General features: G+C 51.0%; 1 protein-coding gene across 4 annotated transcripts in view; it reads right to left on the minus strand.

Moving 5' to 3' along the window:
• The window catches only part of SIN3B (SIN3 transcription regulator family member B), a 49,682-nt gene that overhangs the window by 11,555 nt on the left and 16,158 nt on the right, over positions 1-21,969 (minus strand). Inside the window, exons 5-13 of one of the 4 annotated variants that reach the window (XM_023229687.1) lie at positions 20,041-20,184; positions 15,685-15,807; positions 14,214-14,303; positions 13,127-13,245; positions 4,845-5,052; positions 4,425-4,520; positions 3,606-3,722; positions 2,140-2,378; positions 1,259-1,442 (exon numbers count right to left, since the gene is read on the minus strand). In XM_023229687.1, the coding sequence (XP_023085455.1) occupies positions 1,259-1,442; positions 2,140-2,378; positions 3,606-3,722; positions 4,425-4,520; positions 4,845-5,052; positions 13,127-13,245; positions 14,214-14,303; positions 15,685-15,807; positions 20,041-20,184 (1,320 nt within the window). Of the gene's footprint in view, positions 1-1,258; positions 1,443-2,139; positions 2,379-3,605; positions 3,723-4,379; positions 4,521-4,808; positions 5,053-13,126; positions 13,246-14,213; positions 14,304-15,684; positions 15,808-20,040; positions 20,185-21,969 lie in introns of all 4 variants that reach the window. The other 3 variants (XM_023229686.1, XM_023229689.1, XM_023229688.1) reach the window with 3 other exon arrangements.

A 21,969-nucleotide genomic window follows, 5' to 3' on the forward strand; every position in this document is an offset into this window, starting at 1 on the left:
CGGCTGTGGGTAGGCCTGGGGCGAGGGTGGCCCACAGGGAGGGAGGTGGGAGGGAAGGGGGTCCCCACAGTCCCACAGGCTCTGGGAGAGGCCTTGGGCCAGCAGCCTGGCTCCTGTGGATTCCGTTTCTATGTTGTAAAAGGAGCGACTGCTCACTGTGCAGTGACAGGAGCAAGACACCAAATCAGGTGAGGCACCAGGTGGGTACCAGGCTGACAATGCAGCCCATGCCGTGATTGGGGCACTGCCTGCGGAGCAGCGTGCCCTCCCCAGCCACCTCCTCAGAGTGTCCAAGGACCTTCCCGACAGCTGGCTGTCACTATGCCCAACACCCTGCCAAGCTTCCCCCTTCAGGATCCTGCAGGCAGGTACTCCCTACACACAGCCACTAACAGGCCCAGTTCCTGGCAACCTGAGGGCCCCGCTGGCCTTGGTTCTGTAACTCAGGCCTTGTGAGCCTGCAGCGAGGACATGCAGCCGAAAGCCTCGAACCCACTGACTCAGAGCCCTGGCCCCCTGCGACCAGCCCAGGCAAATGCAACCTCTTGTGCCTCGGTTTCCCCACTGGTAAAATCAGAATAATGCCGCAGCAGAGTCAGGTTCAGGAGTGAGGTCAGATGATATATTACTCCTTCTGCATTGCTAACACCGGTGCCCGGCACAGTCGGCAAGAAAGAAATGAAGGCTGCTGCCACCTGCCATCTAAGCTGAAGTCCGTCACTGCCCCACAGGAGGGACGGAGATTTCTCTAGACAACGGCAGAATTGGCTGGGCGCGGTGGCTCACACCTGTAATCCCAGCACTTTGGGAGGCCGAGGCGGGTGGATCACAAAGTCAGGAGTTCAAGACCAGCCTGGCCAACACAGTGAAACCCTGTCTCTACTAAAAATACAAAAATTAGCCAGGTGTGGTGGCACGTGCCTATAGTCCCAGCTACTCGGGAGGCTGAGGCAGGAGAATCGCTTGAACCGGGGAGGTGGAGGTTACAGTGAGCTGAGATCGCACCACTGCACTCCAGCCTGGGCGACAGAGCGGGTGAGACTCTGTCTCCAAACAAACAGACAATGGCAGAGTTGCTGGTTCTCCTAGGGCAGGCCGCAGGCTGGGCATCACAGAGACATGAACCCTCGCCTCGGCACAGCCCTGAAAGGGCAATGCCACTACTCCACCTAAGCACTGGGGAAACAGAGGCACAGACCTGGCGGTCAGGAGCCAGGACCCCACCCCCACCAGCTGGCAGGGCTAGGGAAGGCTGTACCTCGTCGTAGACGCTCTCGATCTCGTTGAGCAAGCTCTTGGAGCGCAGGGCCTTGGTGTCGTTCTGCTTGAAGTTCACAGCCTGGTGGTCGAGGGACTTGAGGTACGCCTTCTCATACTGCTCCCGCCAGATCTTGTTGAAGCCCTGCTGGGCCTCCCGCCACTCCTCTTCCTTGGCCTTCAGCCTGCGGGGAGAAGAGGGGTCAGCACCAGGGACAAGCCAGGGCATCCTCCCTGAAGCATCCCAGGGCTGGCCTCTTTTCCTCTGGGACTTGACCAGGGGCCCAGGATCCAAGCCCAGCCAGCTCTCAGCCTAGTCTGTGCAGCAGGCTCTGTGCACATCAGAGGAAGGGCATGATGGCCTTACAGAGCCAATGTGGCCGGCTTGCCAGTTCCTCCACCTCCTCCCAGGCACCCAGCACTCCCCGCATGGCTGCTAGCTCAACCACTCAGGTCCCCTGCTCAGCTGTGAGTCCCAAGAGGAGAGGGACTGGGTCTGCCTCACTCAGCTGCGTAACCCCAGGGTCAAGCATTGCACCTGCCTTAAAGTGGCCACTTGATAAATACCTGTTCACTAGCACTGGATGGTGTCCGAGATGCAGCATTAAATAAAATGCAAGCCACAGTGTAGTGGTTGCATCTGACTCTTAAAGCATAAAGCAGTTATTTAGATGTCTAGATGTGATTATGTGCAAGGTGGAAAGTCCTAGAAGGTCACGGTGCTCTCCTCTCAGGAGTGGGAGAGTGGGAAATACAGGAAGCCAGCCCTAGGCCTCAGAGACCTCCCCTGGAGATTACCCCTGTTGACAAACAGCACTAATGAACTCTCCAGGGGCTCCCTGCGGCAGGGAAGGGAAGGGAAGGCGGGATGCCACAGGGCACCTTTTCAGGACAACAGGGACAGCAGTGACGGGGTTCTTCTTGAGGCTCTCGATGATCTCTGGGGCCTTGTCGCCATAGATGCGATAGATGGCACGGCGCTGGATCACCTCTGACGTGCCCCCCAGGGAGTCGTCCAGCCGGAACTTCTCCTGGTCTTCTGGCGCCATTCGAGAGAGCTTCTTCTGCACGCTTTCCAACACGCGGATCGTGGCCAGGTTCGTCTCCAGGACAACGTCTAACTATGGAAAGGAAGGCAGGAAGGGGTCAGCCACTGGGGAACTCAAGAGGCCTCAGGGAGGGGCCTGGGACCTCAGAAAGCAGAGGATTTTTGAGGGGTGTGTGTGTGTGTGTGTGTGTGTGTGTGTAGGAGACAGGGTCTTGCTCTGTCACCCAGACTGAAGTGCTGTGGCACAATCACAGCTCACTGCAGCCTCAACCTCCTGGGCTCAAACGATCCTCCCACCTTGGCTTCCCAAGTAGCTAGGAATATAGATGTGCACCACCATGCCTGGCTAATTAAAAAAATTTATGGCCCGGTGCAGTGGCTCACACCTGTAATCCTGGCACTTTGGGAGGTTTAGGCAGGCAGATCACAAGTTCAAGACCAGCCTGACCAACATGGTGAAACCCCATCTCTACTAAAAATACAAAAATTAGCCAGGAATGGTGGGTGGTGTGTCTGTAATCCCAGCTACTCAGCAGGATAGCTTGAGGCCAGGAGTGTGAGACCAGCCTGGGGAACATAGTGAGGCCTCATCTCTACAAAAAAAGTTAAAAAACAACAACAACAACCTGGGCATGGTAGTGTGCACCTGTGGTTCCAACTACTCAGGAGGCTGAGGTGGGAGGATCATTTGACCCTGGGAGGTCAAGGCAGCAGTGATCCATGATCGTGCCACTGCACTTTCAGCCTGGGAGACAGAGTAAGCAAAATAAATAAATAAATAAAAGTTTCTTTAACGTGATTTAAATTTATTTTTATTTTATTGCCCAGGGTGGAGTGCAGTGGCTCGATCTCGGCTCACCGCAGCCTCGGCCTCTCTGGCTCAAGCAATTCTCCTGCCTCAGCCTCCCAAATAGCTGGGATTACAGGCACCCGCCACCATGCCCAGCTAATTTTTGTATTTTTGGTAGAGATGAGGTTTCACCATGTTGCCCAGACTGGTCTCAAACTCCTGAGCTCAAATGATCCACCTGCCTCGGCCTCCCAAAGTGCTGGGATTACAGGTGTATGCCACCATGCCCAGTCCAAACAAAATTTTTAAACAGAAAAAAAAAAAATGCCATCTGGTAGGCAGCCCAGAGGCCAGCAAGACCCAGCAGGAAGCTTCCAGGAGCTGCTGGAATATGCTGCAATCCCTGCTCCTAAAAGGAGACTGGGGCAGTGGAGGAGGATCAGGACGCATGTCCTGTGGAGAAGGGGGACAGGCATGTGCCGGGGGGCCCGGCCACAGCAGCACACACACCTCGAAGCGCTCGTCCTCACAGCGGTGAAGTTGCTCCTCATACGGTGTCTTCTTGGAGCTGACGAAGGTGGAGTCCTCAGACCAGGAGGGGAAGGAGACCCAGGTGTCGTTCAGTACCTGCACCGAGAGGAAACGCCATGAACGGCGCTGCATGCCCCAGGAGCCAAGATTTACTGTTAGCCAGTGTAGAAAGTACCAAGATACATAATACAATCCTGATTATATGATAGGCAACTGCCTTATACAAATGGGAAGGCGAATCAAGTTTTTAAGGGAAAACATGACTTTGGTCAAGTGAACACTCCCTGGGTATCCTGGGAGATTGGTTCCAGAACCACCCCTGGAGACCCAAATCCACAGATACTCAAGTCCCTGATGTCAAATGGAATCCTATTTGCATATAACGTATGCAAAATCATCTCTAGAATACTTATACCTAATGCAATGTAAATGCTGTGTAGATCATTGTTACACTGCATTCTTAAAATGTGGATTACGCTTTATTGCTGTACTGTCATTTTTTGGTTTCTCTTTCCCCACAGATTTTCAATCCATGGTTAGTTGAAACCACAGATGAGGAACTTGCAGATATGGAGGGCTGATTTCATTTCAGACATTGGTAAATTCTCTCTGCAAAGGGTCAGACAGCAACTATCTCAGACTTTGCAGGCCATCCTGGATGAATACTCAACTCTGCCTTTGTGGTGAGAAAAGCAGCCACAGGCAATATGTAAATGAATGGTTGTGTCTGTGTGCCAATAAAACTTTATTTACAAACACAGGCAGTGGGCCAGGGCCCATGGGCCAGAGTTTGCTGACCCCTGCACTATATCCTGGAATCCAGCAGGTACTCTTGAACTTGGACATGCAGTAATCGTCTGTCCACGAACCCTGGAGAAGTGTCCAATGGTCAAGCTAAACAGAAACACACTGAGGTCAGTGAGCCCAGGACGGAACAGAATCATGGCAGCAATAAACCTAAGTCAAATAACAGATGAATAAGCTGAACTCCACATTATCCCTGACACTCTGTGTTTTGCCAAAACTACCAGCAGGGTACAACACTGTTGTCTCTGCTCAGGTGGTTTCGCTGGGCCACCTCCCAGCACCACCCATAACCCAACATTCAGGGGGGCTGAGCACACAGCATTTCATTCAAAATGGGGGTATCGGGTGTTTGCTGGGGAGGGGTGGGGGATGTACCATGTCAGCGAACATGTGAGCCCCAGGGAGCACTACCTCCTTGCAGATGGCCGTCCTCCCGCTGCACTTGGGCTGCTGGTAGGTTTTGGGGAGTGCCCGGTAGCTGGATCCTATGCGCTTGCAAGATGCATAGTCGATTTCCCGGCTTATTCCGTCCCCGGATCTGTCGCTCATGGGTGGCGCGAAGGACAGCTCTTTTACCCCTAGGAAGGACTTGAACTGTGCAAACAGTTCTGGAAATTTCCTTCAAAGATAAAGAAAAATGGTAACTGGTCATCCCCAGGGCCTACTGAGAGGGATCTGGAGATTTTAGAATGGCTTCATGTGGACATTACAGGTTAAACAGAGTCAGAATTCAACATCATGGACGCAAATGAGGCGGAAGAATCCAATACACAGGAAGTCACTGCAAGTCCCGAGGTGTGTGAATGAATGGGCCTCCCACCTCTCTGTCACACACCAGGCCCCTTCCTGTGCCTACTGACCCCATACTCACAGGGAGGCTTTGAAATACACCAGAAAAGATGGCTTAAACTGGCAGAAGCTGGAGCCCATGACGTTCCCCGACTGGAAGAGGCCAGGCTTCAGGCCAGGGAGTGGCAAGCCACAGCCAGTCTGCCCACTGCCTGTGTTTTGTTTGGTTTTTTTTTTTTTTTTTTTGAGACAGTGTCTCACTCTGTTGCCCAGGCTCAGGCTCAAGGGCCGTGGCATGATCTCAGCTCACTGCAACCTCAAACTCCTGGGCTCAAGAGATCCTCCCACCTCAGCCTCCTCAATAGCTGGGACCACAGCATGTGCCACTATGCCCAGCTAATTTCTTTTGTTTTTGTTTTTTTTTTTTTTTTTTGAGACAGAGTTTCCACTCGTCGCCCAGGCTGGGGTGCAATGGCACAATCTCGGCTCACTGAAACCTCCACCACCTGGGTTCAAGCTATTCTCCTGTCAGCCTTCCGAGTATCTGGGATTACAGGCATGCACCACCACGCCTGGCTAAATTTTGTATTTTTAGTAGAGACGGGGTTTCACTATGTTGGTCAGGCTGGTCTCGAACTCCTGACCTCCAGAGATTCACCCACCTCGGCCTCCCAAAGTGCTAGGATTATAGGTGTGAGCCACCATGCCTGGCCAATTTTAAAAATTTTTGTAGAGATGGGGTCTTGCTACGTTGTCCAAGCTGGTCTTGAACTCCTGGCCTCAAGCGATCCCTTTCACCTCAACCTCCCAAAGTGCTGGGGTGACAGGAGTGAGCCACCATGCCCAGCCATCCCATTGTAAATAAAGTTTCACTGGCCCACAGTCACGTCCACTTGTGTACACACTGCCTGTGGCCTGCACAAGAGAGGTATGAGTCATTTCCACATAGCCCATCTGGCCCCTCGGAGATCAAGTTTGCCTATCTCTGATCTACAGTCTTCCTCTCTCATGAGGGAGACTCCTCTCTGTGAACCCCTCTCTGGACACGTGCTTGAAAGTCATAATGTCATGGCTGTGGTCGACGATAGGAAGGCTTTAATGCAAACGACTCTACAATGCCAACTGGATTTCTGTTTAAAATAGTATCAGATCTGGTGGTGTGTGCCTGGAATCCCAGCTACTCAGGAGGCCAAGATGGGAAGATCGCTTCAGCTCAAGAGTTTGACACCAGCCTGGGCAACACAGCAGGACCCCGTCTCTAAGCAGTAACATCAGATCCTATAAAAAAAAGGTGCAGTTACTTTGCTGGTGCCACAATCCTGCAGTGACCTAGCCACCCAGCCCACCCTCACATAATGATGCCCCCCTCAGTGATGTGGCCTCCGTCGTGCCGAGTATTTAAGATCCCTATGCCAACTCTGCTCACAAGGAAAACCCACAAGCCAATGGAAACGCAGGGAGGAAAGATACCAACAAAAACGCTGCAGAGATGCCTGAGGCTACTGCTGGGATAAACACAAATCAGGATCGCTAGAAGGGAATGCTGAACCCAGTTCAACCTGGCTGCCATGTGGCTGCCAGCTGCAAGGGGCAGTTCCCTGGGCCGTGTTCAGCTGCCCAGCCCAGCTGAGCACTTGACTGCAGGTTGAACACACAGAGCAATGCCACGAGGTGGTGAATGTTCCTAACCCAACCAAGCATTGTGTCAAGAACACGCAGAGGTCCGCTTCTATTCCGGACCTTGCCCCATACAGACCCTTCCCCTAACGCCCTTCCCCGTATGAGTCTCTGCTGCCGAAACATGGAAAGAACAGCTGACTGTCCTGGCACTGACCATCTGCTCAGTGCCTTGCCTTTCAGATTCTCGCCTTTCATGTTCTTTTTGTCTTCCCCTCTAACCTCCTAACAAACCCAGGAGGGAGGTGTGGCCATTTTACAAAGACACTGAGGCTCGCTTGGCTAGTAGGAAGCCGAGTCCCAATTCCAACCCGGGGTGGTCATGTGCCCACTGGGCGCAGGTGCCAACACCAGCTCCACACACAGCCCCGGGGGCCCCTTGTCCCAGGTGGGACCCAGGCTCAGAGAGTGCTAGATTCTGAGCCCAGTGGAGGCGACTCAAGGTGAATGTGCATTCCACGTCCATAGAAAAAGCCTACCCATGTGCCCACCACCCACGTCACAAACAGACCCCAGGAGTCCCCGTTTCGGCTGTGACTAGAGTAACACCATCCTGCTCCGGGCTGTTCTTCAGGGCGGTTACAGACCTTCAGCAGCCCAAGAAAGAAAACCCACTGAAAAGATCACCTCAACACGTGCATGCCCGGGACCACCAGGGAAAGGCCTTCTGATAAGCTCAGCTTGACCCGCGAAGGTCGTAGCCTCAGGAGCATTTGATGTCAACGGCACTGACAGGGAGGACTACAGACAAACGTCCATCGTTAGAGACCCTGGTAAGGGATGGTCGCTTAAAAATGAGGACATGGGTTCACATCTGATGCTGAAACACTTCCAAGAAATGCTGAGTTAAAAAAAAAAACAAAAGACATCGAAGCCCAGCCTGACAGCACGAGCCTGTTTATGCTACGCCCAGCAGCCACTGTGCCCAGAAGGCAGAGAACATGCAAAGGGCTGGCTTTGGGGCTGGAGCACCCCGGCTGCTACCTAACAGCATGCTAAGCTCACCTATGAGTGCTTGTCCTAGGGTAAGTCAGAGGGATTTGATCTGAGCCTCAGTTTCCTTATTTATTTATTTTTTTGAGACAGGGTCTCACGCTGTCACCCAGGCTGAGTGCAGTGGTGAGATCAGGGCTCACTGCAACCTCTGCCGAAACTCAAGTGATCCAGCCACCTCAGCCTCCCAAGTAGCTACAGGTACACGCCACCACTTCTGGATAGTTTCTGACGAGGTCTCACTATGTTGCCCAGGCTGGTTGAGTTTTTTTGTTTGTTTTGAGACAGCTCGCTCTGTTGCCCAGGCTGGAGTGCAGTGGTGCAATCTCGGCTCACTGCAACCTCTGCTTCCTGGGTTCAAGCAATTCTTCTGTCTCAGCCTCCCGAGTAGCTGGGACTATAGGCACAGGCCACCACGTCTGGCTAATTTTTTTTTATTTTTAGTAGAGATGGGGTTTCACCATACTGGTTATGCTGGTCTTGAACTCCTGACCTCAAGTGATGCACCTGCCTCAGCCTCTCATAGTGCTAGGATTACAGGCGTGAGCTACTGTGCCAGGCCGTGGTCTTAAACTCCTGGATGCAAGTGATCCTTCCCCCACGGTCTCCCAAAGTGCTGGGATTATAGGCATGAGCCACCACGCCTGACCCCTCACCTTTAAAATAACTAGGAACTGTATTGAAATGCATCGAATATGTTTTAACTTTATGAATTACTTAAGATGCTAAAAAAAAAAAAAAACAAAAGAAAGGAAAGGACTTAATTGGTCCCCTTGGGAAGATGATATGAAAGCAGCTCATCACTCGAGGCTGTGACTAGGGAGGAATCGAGACTGTAATCAAGCAGCTATCCTGGGCCACGGCGATCCTCCTGTGCATCCCCAAATGAGTGAGGCAAACCTGGGAGGCTAATATCACAGAAATAACAGGGGCAGGGACAGGTAGAGGGGCACAAGGACAGAAATAGTAAGGACTAGAACTGGAGGGAACCAGAGGTGAGACATATTAGAAAATAAAACCCAGGGCCTGGGCATCATGGTTCACACTTGTAATCCCAGCATTTTGGGAGGCTGAGGCAGGTGGACCACTTGAGGCCAGGAGTTTGAGAGCAGTCTGGCCAAATGGCAAAACTCCGTCTCTACTAAAAATACAAAAAATTGCCGGGCGTGGTGGCAGCGCCTGTAGTCCCAGCTACTCAGGAGGCTGAGGCAGGAGAGGCGCTCGAACCCGGGAGGCGGAGGTTGCAGTGAGGCGAGATCGCACCATTGCACTGCAGCCTGGGCGACAGAGTGAGACTCTGTCTTGAAAAAAAAAAAAAAGAAAGAAAGAAAAAGAAAAAGAGAGAGAGAGAAAGAGAGGGAGGAAGGAAGGAAGGAAGGAAGGAAGGAAGGAAGGAAGGAAGGAAACAAAACCCAGATGGGGGTGAGACTGAGCCATGTATTTGGCGATGCCCACCTGGGTGGCTGCACCGTCATTAGTGCAGGAGGTGGTCACTCCTGAAGTCAGGACACTCTTGCAATGAGATGGGCAGGGACTGGAACGGTACACGGGGCGCTCCTGGAGTCTATTTTTGAGGCGGGTGGTGGGCAAATGGGTGACTGCTTAATAAAGACTCAAGCCATTTGTTGGCCATGTGAGTTCTTGGGTCTGTGCTTTATTTTACATTATATTACCGTTGCTCCCAGGCCCCTCTACCCAGTCCCAGCCCCCTCCTGAGGCTGCCCTGGCCACCAGGGGTTAGAAGCTGCTATTAGACCTGACCCGCTAATGAGGCTTCTCTTTGTGCAACAGAGGTATAATTTTTTTTTTTTTTTTTTTTTTTTGATATAGGGTCTCACTTTGTCACCCAGGCTAGAGTACAGTGGCGTGATCACAGCTCACTGCAGCCTTGAACCTATTTTCCATTAGTTCCAGCCTGGGCAACAGAGCAAACTGTCTCAAAACAAACGAACGAATGTACACACACACACACACACACACACACACACACACACACATATTTTTTAAGTTAATGCAAAAGGGCTCACACAGCACCTGTCCCCAGGGTTGATTTAACTTTTTCCCATTTAGAAAAAGAAAAAAAAAAAAAAAAGTCCAACTTACTGCCAGCGCTCACTTAATTTTACATAAACACACTCTTTGAAGCTGAAGCAAATCTGATTTTCAATGTGAAAGTAAAATATAAAAACTCTTCTTGGAGTTATTTCTAAACAGAACATCAGAATCATCTGAATCACCAGAATCGTCTATTTTGGAACAGTCAGATTCATCAAATGAATCTTTGGCAAACAACTGTTTGAGAACAATGTTAACATCAAACGTAGGAATGCTATATTTTCCAAGATTTGACATTTTCAGTGATCAAGAATTACTATATTTTGTAACTGGAAATATCACTACTAAAAGCAGAATGCTACACATCAAATGGTATCTTTTATTTCCAAAGTTGATATGACAGCAATGCAAAAATAGTAATAAAAATGAGATGCTTCATGGCCAAGTTATCTCGGGATAAACGCTGCAGCCGCAAGTGCCGTCAACCACTGTCCTTGGGGTAAATGGGAAAAGGGTTAAGGAAGGACTGAATGGGCTGATCACATAACATGTGCACCCACCATGTGCGAGAACCATTGAAAAAAAGAATCGTGGCCAGGCACGGTGGCTTATGCCCATAATCTCAGCACTTTGGGAGACCGAGGCAGGCAGACCGCTTGAGGTCAGGAGTTCGACACCAGCCTGGCCAATATGGCAAAACCCCACCTCTACTAAAAACACAAAAATTAGCCAGGTATGGTGGTGCACATCTGTAATCCCAGCTACTCGGGAGGATGAGGCAGGAGAATCGCTTGAACCTGGGAGGTGGAGGTTGCAGCGAGCCAAGATCGTGTCACTGCACTCCAGCCTGGGCAACACAGCAAGACTCTGTCTTGGAAAAAAAAAAAAAAACTTCACGTGTTATTTTTCTCGATGCTCTTCCTTTCTTTAGGTTGATCCAAGTTTGTGACTTACATCATTTCCTTCTGCCGAAAAAACCTCTCTTTTCCTTTTATTGGTGAGATTCTATTGTATTTGAAGGGCCCTGCAGGCAGTACCCACCTGCAGCTCTTGGGAACTCCACGTAGGTCGGTACATTCACTATCCCCATTTTACAGCAAGGAAACAGAGGCTCAGACTGCCTAAGTGACGCACCCCAGTCACAGGGCTGATGTGCAGGAAGCAACACTGGCCCCAGCTGGCTCCCAGGTCTCACACAGCACTCACAAGCCCACCTACCCCTACTGTGCACACTCCTGTGAGCCCAAGAGCAGACACGAGTGTACATAGTTGCTCCCAGGCCCCTCCACCCAGTTCCAGTCCCCTCCTGAGGCTGACCTGGCCACCAGGGGTTAGAAGCTGCTCTTAGACCTGACCCGCTAATGAGGCTTCCCTTTGTGCAACAGAGGTTTTTTTTTTTTTTTTTTTTTTTTTGGATACAGGGTCTCACTCTGTCACCCAAGCTAGAGTACAGTGGCGTGATCACAGCTCACTGCAGCCTTGACCTCCCAGGTTCAAGCTATCCTTCCAGCTGAGCCTCCCAAGTAGCTGGGCCAAGAGGCGTGTGCCACCACCCCCGACTAATTTTTATATTTTTTAGCAGACAGGGTTTAGCCATGTTGCCCAGACTGGTCTCTACTTCCTGATATCAAGTGATCCACCCACCTTGGCCTCCCAAAATGTTGGGATTACAGGTGTGAGCCACCATACCCAATCTGAGCCCGACCCAGGTGTTAGAATTTATTATTTTTTTTTTTTTTTGAGACGAAGTCTCGCTCTTGTCGCCCAGGCGGAGTACAATGGTGTGATCTTGGCTCACTGCAACCTCCACCTCCTGGGTTCAAGCGATACTCCTGCCTCAGCCTCCCAAGTAGCTGGGATTACAGGTGCTCGCTACCACACCTGGCTAATTTTTGTATTTTTAGTAGAGATGGAGTTTCACCATGTTGGCCAGGCTTGTCTCGAACTCCTGACCTCAGGCGATCCGCCCATCTCAGCCTCCCAAAGTGCTGGGATTACAGGTATAAGCCGCTGTGCCTGGCCCAAGTGTTAGAATTTTTAAAAGTATTTAACAGGTGAATCTCCAGGGAATTATGCTGGGGGGAAAAAAAAGTTTCTCCCAGAGGGTTCCTCCTGTACAGTTCTGTTACTGTAACATTAGTGTTTAGAGAATAGATAAGTGGCTGCCAGGGGTTTGAACAGACTCCAGCCAAGGCAGGGTTTTGGGATGGAGATGAAAGGTCAAGGCCAGAACTCTGACAGTCCTGAAGCTATTCAGGATCTTCACTGCGGTGGACACACGACCCTTCACAGTGAGAAAGTTGTATAAAAACACACACACCAGACGTGTACGAGTAACATGGAGAGTCTGGAAAGATCGGGGGGTTGTGTGAGAGTCAATACAGGAAGTCCTCACTCAACATCATCAACAGGTTTTAGGAAGCTGTGACTTTAAGTGAAAAGATGTGTAACAAAACCAATTTTGCTACAAGCTAATTGACACATAAACAAGAATGAAGTTCCTACAGCATATTTCTGGTCACAAAACCATCATCGAATTTCTAAAGAGAGATCGAAACACCTCTAAAATTAAACACTGAAATGAATACAAGCCACAGGTACACATAAAAAAGGTGAGTAAAAACAAGTAAAATAATGATTTACCCAATTATCCCAATTCAGGGTCTTGGGTGGCCGGACTCCATCCCAGCAGCTCAGAGCACCAGGGGGCACCCACCCTGGACAGGATGCCAGCTCACTGCAGGGCACTCACCCCGCCACACTCACTCAGGCTGGGGCCACGGAGACTCACCGCTTCACCACACTTAACCCAACATGCACATCTTTGGGATGCAGGAGAAAATCCACACAGACGTGGGGAGAACGTGCAAACTCCACTCAGAGCAGAAATGAATGTTTTTTTCTCATCGGTGTTACAACAGTGTGAAATGAAACGGCATTATTCGAGGACCCTGTATTCTGGTGAGGATACTGACTACAGATGTTACTGTTAAAGGAACCAGCTGGAGGATACCCAGGTGGTGTATCGCTCCTTACAAATGCATGGGAATTGATCATTATCTCAATCACGTCAATCAATAAACAGGACTTTAGTAAAGCACAAAGTAACTAAAAACCAAGTAGATGGAGTTGACAGGAACAGAACCCCCATGGGGAGCCCCGGGAAGTCAGCTGCTCACCCCAGAAATGGGCTGACGAGCTGCAGGAGCTCGGAGCCAGACACCAGCTCCTGGTTGAAGAGCGCGATGCAGCGGAGGAAGTTTTCATACACCTCCTGGCTCTTCAGCACCCGGCGGACCTGTGGAGAGAGCATCAGGGACCACTACGAACCCCTGCTCCTCAGCCTCTGGGCCTGGCTCACTTGGAAGTCACCCACATGGGTGTGTGATATGGGAACCAGCTGTGTCTGTAAGCAAATGAGATCTGTGCTGCAATTCACACAGCCCATGCACACAACCCATGCACCAATTCACGGCCTGTGCACACGATCTGTGCAGCAATTCACATCCCATGCGTGTAATCTGTGTAGCAATTCACACAGCATGGGCACAAGATCCATGCTGCAATTCACAGCCCATACACGCCATCTGTGCAGCAATTCACACAGTTTGGGTACACGATCTGCACAGGAATTCACACAGTCTGTGCACGTAATCTGTGTAGCAATTCACAGTTTGTGCACATGATCTGTGCAATTCACACAGACCGTGCACGCGATCCGTGCAATTCACACAGCCTGTGCACGCAATCATGCAGCAATTCACACAGTCCACACATGTGATCCATGCAATTCACACAGTCTGTGCAAGCACTCTGTGCAGCAATTCACAGTTTATGCACGCAATCCTTGCAGCAATTCACACAGTCTGTGCACACGATCTGTGCAGCAACTCAGCTCATGTACACAGCCACCTTGTTTGCTCTGCCCACAGACCCTGGGAGGGAACCCCACAATCATCCGTGATATACAAAAAAGCTACACAGCTGCAGAGTGGCAGATGTGTATGTCTTCATACTCTGCTTGGACTCTCAGTACCCACTGTGGAGTCCCGCCCACACCACATGCCTGGGCTTCAAGGTGGCCCACACTCCCTTCTGCAGTGAAAGCTGGGGGCCAGCCCCATCCTCCTGGTCCCGCGTGTTCCACCCTCAGAGCGCACCCACCTTACCTGCCCCCCTCCCCCAGTCCTGGGGCAGGCCCAGGGAGCATCAGTCCACCCAGCTGGACATAGCATCCCTGAGATGGAAGCCAGGGCCCACCCTCACCTTGTCAAAGAAAGAAAATTCCTGCAGAGTCCCATACTTCCCCACCGCAGCAATGGACAGGTCTTTGGTACCACGAAGTTTCATTTTTTTCTGTGGGGAGAAATTCCACGCAGTTAACTCTGCCTCCCACCGGTGGCCTCTATCCATCGCTGTCACAGAGTCACAAGAAGGATAAGAACGTGCTTTCCTTTGGGAACTGCCACGAGGTGCTCAGTGAGGGATAGGCAGGAGCCTCCCAGCTATCCAGGATCCCCGAGATGACACCTCTGGAGCTACCTGCCCCTACCAAATCTGGGATCTCCATCTCAGAGGGTAGGGCTTTGGGTAACAGGCAGACTGCCACAGTACCCAAACGGCAAGGGAGATGTGCCCCTGGCTACGACAACTTCAGAATCCTCTCCCTGTTTTGTCCTGAGGGCCAAGACAGCAACAAGAAGCGGAAAGGAAGAGGGTTGCACTGGGAAGACCCCAGAGAAGCCAAGTGTTGAGTCTCTGCAGGCTTTTGTCTCTAAGTTGGACTTGGACCTGAACTTGGACACACAATCATGGCAAGAAGGACAACACTGTCCATCCAGAACTATCTCCAAAGTGCCTGAAGAATGGTGATGAGCTGGGTGCAGGGGCTCACGCCTGTAATCCCAATACTTTGGGAGGCTGAGGTGGGAGGACTGTTTGAGCCCAAGAGTTCGAGACCAGCCTGGCCAACATGGTGAAACCTCATCTCTACAAAAAGGTGTGGTGGTGCACACCTGTGGTCCCAGCTACTTGGAAGGCTGAGGTGAGAGGACAGCTACAGCCCAGAGGTCAAGGCTGACTGTGCCACTGCACTCCAGCCTGGGTGGCGGAGTGAAAGCCCATTCCCCCACCAAAGAAAGAATGATGAGGACATGCCAAAAGGACACAGGAGCCAAAGGGACCCTACCAGCCAAATGTGGAACAGTATGGACATCAACACTAGAACAGATTATAACCCAGAGTCCATATCTAATATACATAACTAAATAAATGAGAGAACGAGGAAGTTCCCACCAATAGTAGAAAGCCAAGTAGTAACTGCACAAGGAATAATGGAATCGGAAAACCACCACTGCAGGTGAAGGGCGTGACACGATCTTTGCCCTCAGCTCTGCAGTGACCAACCTGAACAAATGTACATGGTGGCCTTGCCTGTGAGAGAGTCCCGAGGGTGAAAAGGAGACTGAGTGGTACACCGTGTTTCTTGGGACCTAGGGCGGGGGTAACACTCCTTCCTCCTCTTCTTCACAATAATCTCATGGGACAGGGAGAACGGATGAACAGCCACCTTAGAGGAGAGCCGACTTCCAAAGGTCCCACCGCTGGTGAATCTCACACAGCCCCAGGTCCAGCCCCAAACCCCTGCTGGGGCCTCTGTTCCCTGGCCACATGCTGGGAAGGCCCGATGTGCTGGGGCCCCTGCATGCGAGCACGGCTGCGCGTGGCTGACAGGTACCTTGGCGGGTGCAGACACGGGGCGGAGGAGCGAGGGCCGAGAGCGCTTCCTGCTGTGCTCTGGGGTCTTGTCGTGCTCGTTCTTCTGCACACTGTGCATCTCGCATGGCCCGTTTCCTGTAAACTGAGGACACACGTGGGAGGTGGTCAGCACCGGAGACACGGCTGGGCCCATGCACCAGAGCATGCAGAACTGCTTCCAGCTCAGCCCACAGCCCGGTGGGCACTGGTGCTGGCCAGATGCTCCAGGCCAGATGCTCCGTCAGTGCGTGAGGTGACTCCAACAAGACGCTCACATTCCAAGGTAACCGAATTATCACAGACTAACACTGCCAGGCTGGGAGAAGGTTCCCGTGAGGCCTTATGGGTGAGGGAGGGCGAGGGGCTAGGGGTTTCAGGAGGGAGACACCTGAGTTGGGTCTTCCCATGCGGGGGCTCATGTGGCGAGCCACTGGTGGGGCACCTCGCCGCGTGCATGCCAGTGCCACAGAAACACAAGGTGCAGTGGACAGAGAAACAGGCAGCAAGGGAAGTGGCTGATTTTCGCCAGGGCACTGGTGGGGGCCTTGGGGCCAGGTTTTGAAGTCTTTTCTATGAATGAGAAAGCGTTTCTGGGGGATGATGCCGTCACTTGCTGGGAGCGGAGTGGGGCTCGTGACTGGTTTGGGGCCTGCCTCCCAGGCTCTACACCAGCCATCGGCTAACAGGTAAGGATGCTTGTCCCGAGCAGGGTGCCTACAGGGTGCCAATGACATTACAAAGAACTGTTTCACAACAGTCTATTCTGAACATACTGGAAGGCGGGACGGGCAAGGGACGATGGACAGACCGCGGCTTTTCTGCAGGATGTGGGCAGGGCTGGAGAGGCCCTACAAGCTTCTGTGCTACTGCGGTCACCTCCATCGTACTCCCCCTTCCCCTGCCACCACACGACCTGCACAAAAAGATACCTCCAAAGACCTAAAGTGTGGGTGAGGTGGACAAGTCATGGTGCATCTGAACAAATCAGCCAGCAGCGATCAGACACCATGAGCTGGCTCTGGGCTGCTGTTAGAGACAGGCACACCTGAAATAAAACAAACAACAACAACAACAACAAAAAAGGAAAAAACCCAAAAAGCCAAGGGGCAGAACAAACAGGATGTCGTGTGTTACTTTGTAAAAAGTATTTGTTACACATGCAGAGGAAATTCCTGGAAAGATATAAGACACTTAGAAGTGCTAACCTCTGAACAGAACTGAGTCAAGGGAGAGGAAGTTTGCATTAAAAATTTGATACTCCTGCTAATACTTATTTTTTCATTAGTGTAAACTGTTTTTACAATAATAATAAAGACATTATTTAGCTACAATACTACTACTACTAATAGAGACTTACTATTTAGCCACAGCCAAGACTCAGAAGAATTAAACTTATTTGGGGGGAATAATTACCCAAAACTCAAGGTTATTTCGAGAGCTGTAAGTGGAGACATTGGCATCTACACAACAATTCTCCACTGGTGCATCCTTTTTTTTTTATTGAGACTGAGTCTCACTCTGTCACCCAGGCTAGAGCGCAGTGGTGCGATCTCAGCTCACTGCAACCTCTGTCTCCTGGGTTCAAGTAACTCTCTTGCCTCAGCCTTTCGAGTAGCTGGGATTACAGGCACGAGCCACCACGTGCGGTGATTTTTTTGTGGATGCTGGAACAGGTGCAACTGACTCCCAAAAGATGCAGCTGGGCAACCATATGACAAATGCTGAACAAGAACAGGGGACCTGGAGGGGAAACCTGCCACGCGTCCAGCCAAGTTCACCAAGCAGGTATAGCAGATCTTCCCCAAGAGTTCACATGGTTCTTGCTTTTCAGTTAATCTCCCAATCACGTGAACATCTGAGCTAGATGGACCCCCAAAGACCACCTAGGCTAGGGAATGGCAAATTAACACAGGGTGTGTTTTCATAAATAAAAGTTTACTAGCACCTAGCCACATCCATTCCTTTTGTAAAGACTTACTGGTCCCCAGTCATGCCCATTCATTTTGTAAATAAAGTTTTGTTGGTACTCAGTCACACCCATTCATTTTGTAAATAAAGTTTTATTGTCACATAGCCCTGTCCAGTCATTGACATATATATTCCATGACTGCTTTCAAGCTACTAGGGCAGAGGTGAGTCTTTACCACAGAGATCAGCTGGCCTGCAAAGCCTGTGACATTTACTATCTGGCTCTTTGTGGAAAAGGTTTGCCAACCTCTGATCCAGGCCAGTCAAATTTAATTAGGGCAATGCCAAATTTCATCTTGGTTTCTTTTTCCTACAGTTTTAATATACATCCAAAAGTTAACATAAAGATTATACTTCATGCAGCAGATGCTGCAGTGCTTTTAATAATTTTAAAAAGTTGATCCCATCTTTCTAAATATACTAGATGGCTCTAAGAACCCAATACACACTAAAGATCTTAAATTGGTAACAAATGTTATTTAAGAGTCTCATGCTCTACTGACTGAGCTAGCCGGGCACCCTGCATAAATGCCACTTAAAGAAACCATGGACTGGGCACAATGGCACATGCCTGTAATCCTAACACTTTGGGAGGCCGAGGTGGGAGGATCGCTTGAGGCCAGGAGTCTTAGACCAACCTGGGCAACACTGTGAGACCCTGTCTCTACAATTAAAAAATAAAAGCAGGCCGGGCGCAGTGGCTCACGCCTGTAATCCCAGCACTTTGGGAGACTGAGGCAGGTGAATCGCTTGAGGCCAGGAGCTCGAGACCAGTCTGGGCAACATGGCGAATCCCTGTCTCTACAAAAAATACAAAAATGGGCCTGGCATCGTGGTGGTGCCTGTAGTCCCAGCTACTCAAGAGGCTGAGGTGGGAGGATCACCTGAGCCTGGGAGATGGAAGTTGCAGTGAACAGTGATCAATTATGTCACTGCACTCCAGCCTGGGTGACAGAGAGAGAGCTTGTCTCAAAAAATAAAAACAAACAAACCTTAACGCAATAAAACTTCACACACTAATGGCTACTAAAAAAAAAGGCAAAAAAAGAACGAAACCTGGAAAAGAACAAATGTTGGCCAAGATGTAGAGAGACAGAAACCGCAGTCCATTGCTGATGGGAATGTAAAATGGTGCGGTCACTGAAGAGAACAGTTTGGAGGCTCTTCAAAAAGTCAAACACAGAATTACCATGTGACCCAGCAATTCCACTCCTAGGTGTCTACCCAAAAGAACTGAAAACAGGTGTTCAAACAAATCCTTGTAATGAATGTTCATGGCGGCACTGTTCACAACAGCCAAAAGGCAGACACAACCCAAATGTCCACCAACAGAATATGGATAAACAGGTGGCTCATCCATCTAACGGAGTATGATTCAGCCAGGTAAAGGAATGAGCACTGAACCATGGTAATACATGGATGAACCTTGAAAACATGATGCTGAGTGAGAGAAGCCAGACACGAAGGCCACATATGGTGACATTCCACCGATCTGAAATGTCCAGAACGGGCGAATCAAATTCACAGAGACAGGAAGCACATGGGCAGTTGCCAGGAGCTGGGGGAGGGGAAAGGGATGGCTGCTGATGGAGACGGGGTTTCCTTTCAAGGGGATGAAAATGTTCTGGAACTAGGTAGTGGTGAAGCTTGTACAACACTGAGGATGTACTACATGCCACGGATTGTTCACTTTCAAAAGTGAATTTGATGTTACATAAATTTCATTTCAATTGTTTTAAAAGTCTTATGTTCACAGTGGGGGAAAAAAGAGGAATTGGAACAGGCAGCCCTGGCAGCTTCAGGCCACAGGCAGGGGAGAAAGCTGACCGTGCAGGGTGAGCCCTGAGCCTCCCTGTCTAAGGCCCCTCCTCACCCATCTCTGCTCTCTACCACCATGGTCAGGGCCAGGCCACAGGCCACCCCCGCTACTGGCTCTTCCAGATCCAACCTGCTGGAGCTCCAGATCAGTCTCACCCAACAGGGGAAGCAATGGTGGTGGATCCAGCCCTCCTGCACCTGCCCACAGGGCTGGGGTCCCAGGCAGGGTGGGGATCTGCAGGGCAGGCACAGGAGGTGGAACCCCTGGGCCCATCATCTCCATTGGAAGATGCTCTCTGCTTCCCAAACCACCCCAAGACCCGGGTACTGTCTGTAGAGAGAAGCACCTTGGAGAATTGTTTACAAGCTTGCTGGGCAGGTGGAGCCAACAGTGAGGAACGCCTGGGTATCTGCAACCTGCATAGCTTCTGGGGGACCCCTACTGTGGCCTGGAGGGTGGATGGGCCTGGCCCAGTCCTGGGTCAAGCTGGCTGGAGCCCTCCCTCCTCGCTGAGGCCCCCGAGGCTAGGCAGGGACTCTCTGCACTCACCAGAGACCGCTTGGCTTCGGGCAGGAATTGTCCAAACTCAGAGAGCAGGTCCTCCTGGCCCCGGAAGAGATTGGCCACCTCGGTGAACACCTCCTCTTCGGACATGCCTCGGAATGGTCGGCCCCTCGTGTTCAGCTGCTCCTTCTGCCAGTTTTCAGGAAAGGGAAAACAAGTCATTAGCCAAGGAGTGCTATGCCCTGGGCTGGGACACTCAGGCAGCCCTCTGTGAAGGGGACGGGATGATGCTCAGGAAAGAGCACCTGCCGGAGGAGCCGACAGGACTGTCTGCTCACGTGTGGATCTTGCTGCCCAGCATGGCCTGAGCCCCAGCCATGGGCAGGGCCTGTCCAGGAGTATGGGGGGGTCTCGAGGAGGGACACCCAGCAGTGTCCACGAGCAGAGGAGGCAGGGAGGTGTGAGGCTGGCTGGACTCAGGGGTGGGCTGGGGAAGTACAAGGTCAGGGGTGAACCCCAGGCCTTCCCAAGGGAAATGGGGAGTATGGAACGGGGGAGCACTGGGCCATGAAGGGAAGGGACTTCCAAGCCGAGGCATCTATTGGCCCAGCGTCACTGAGACCCAAGGAAAATGGCCTGATCCAGAGCTTAAAGCAACAAGAGGACCAAAGGGAATCCAGGTTGGAAGGCAGAAATGGGCCAGCAAAACCGAGATGGCTGTTAGAAATATGTCCTTATCAATTTTATACCCAAGAGTGTCACAGAACAAGAGGCAGTGGAGGCGGAGCCTCCCAGATAATATGGCATGACTTCCAGAGTCCCACTTCACGGCTGCAAAGCAGGAGTCCCTGTGCTGGCACCTCTCGCCCCTCTGCGCCCACTGCAGCCTGTGGGAAGGGAAGCAAGTTTTAAATCTTGGCACCAGTGGCACCTAAACTGCAGGGGAAAAAACACCACCCTTCCAAAGTCATCAAAAGCCACTAAAAAGCAAAACTTAAAAATGAGCAAAGGCCACTCAGTTCAGATAATAAATAGAAATGATCCATCTGCATACAGACAGAACAACGACCACATTGACTGAAGTTTAAAGAAACAATTTAGGCTGGGCACGATGGCTTATGCCTGTAATCCCAGCACTTTGGGAGGCTGAGGCAGGAGACTAGCTTCAGTCCAGGAGTTCAAGACCAGCCTGGTCAATACAGTGAGATCCTATCTCTACAAAAAATTTTACACTTGATCTAGGCCGGGCGTGGTGGCTCAAGCCTGTAATCCCAGCACTTTGGGAGGCCGAGACGGGTGGATCACGAGGTCAGGAGATCGAGACCATCCTGGCCTACACGGTGAAGGCCGTGTATTTTGTATATTAAAAAATACAAAAAACTAGCCGGGCGAGATGACGGGCGCCTGTAGTCCCAGCTACTTGGGAGGCTGAGGCAGGAAAATAGCATAAACCCGAGAGGCGGAGCTTGCAGTGAGCTGAGATCACGCCACTGCACTTCAGCCTGGGCGACAGAGCGAGACTCCGTCTCAAAAAAAAAAAAAAAAAAATTTTACACTTGATCTTAGCCAAAGGGCTGAGAAATGATTTAAAAAAAAATGTAAACATTATGTAGGCATGGTGACACCCTCCTGTGGTCCTAGTTACTTGGGAGGCTGAGGTAAGAGGATTGCTTAGGCCCATGACCTCAAGGCTGCAGTGAGCTACGACCATGACAGTGCATGCTCCAGCCTGGGCAACAAAGCAAGATCTTATCTAAAATAAATAAAGAAGAAAAGAAACAATGACCAAATTGACTGATGTTTAAAGAAACAATTTAAAACAGTGCCACAGCCATCTTCTGCTCATCTGACTACGCAGACAGAAGAGGCTGGGATTTCTGATGAGGGTGTGGGGAACCGGTGCTCTCAAACATGGAAGGCAAGACCAGGCGCAGTGGCTGATGCCTGTAATCCCAGCACTTTGGGAGGCCGAGG

The sequence above is a fragment of the Piliocolobus tephrosceles genome, chromosome 21 (genome assembly GCF_002776525.5).
Source record: "Piliocolobus tephrosceles isolate RC106 chromosome 21, ASM277652v3, whole genome shotgun sequence".
In the NCBI taxonomy this organism is placed as follows: Eukaryota; Metazoa; Chordata; class Mammalia; order Primates; family Cercopithecidae; genus Piliocolobus; species Piliocolobus tephrosceles.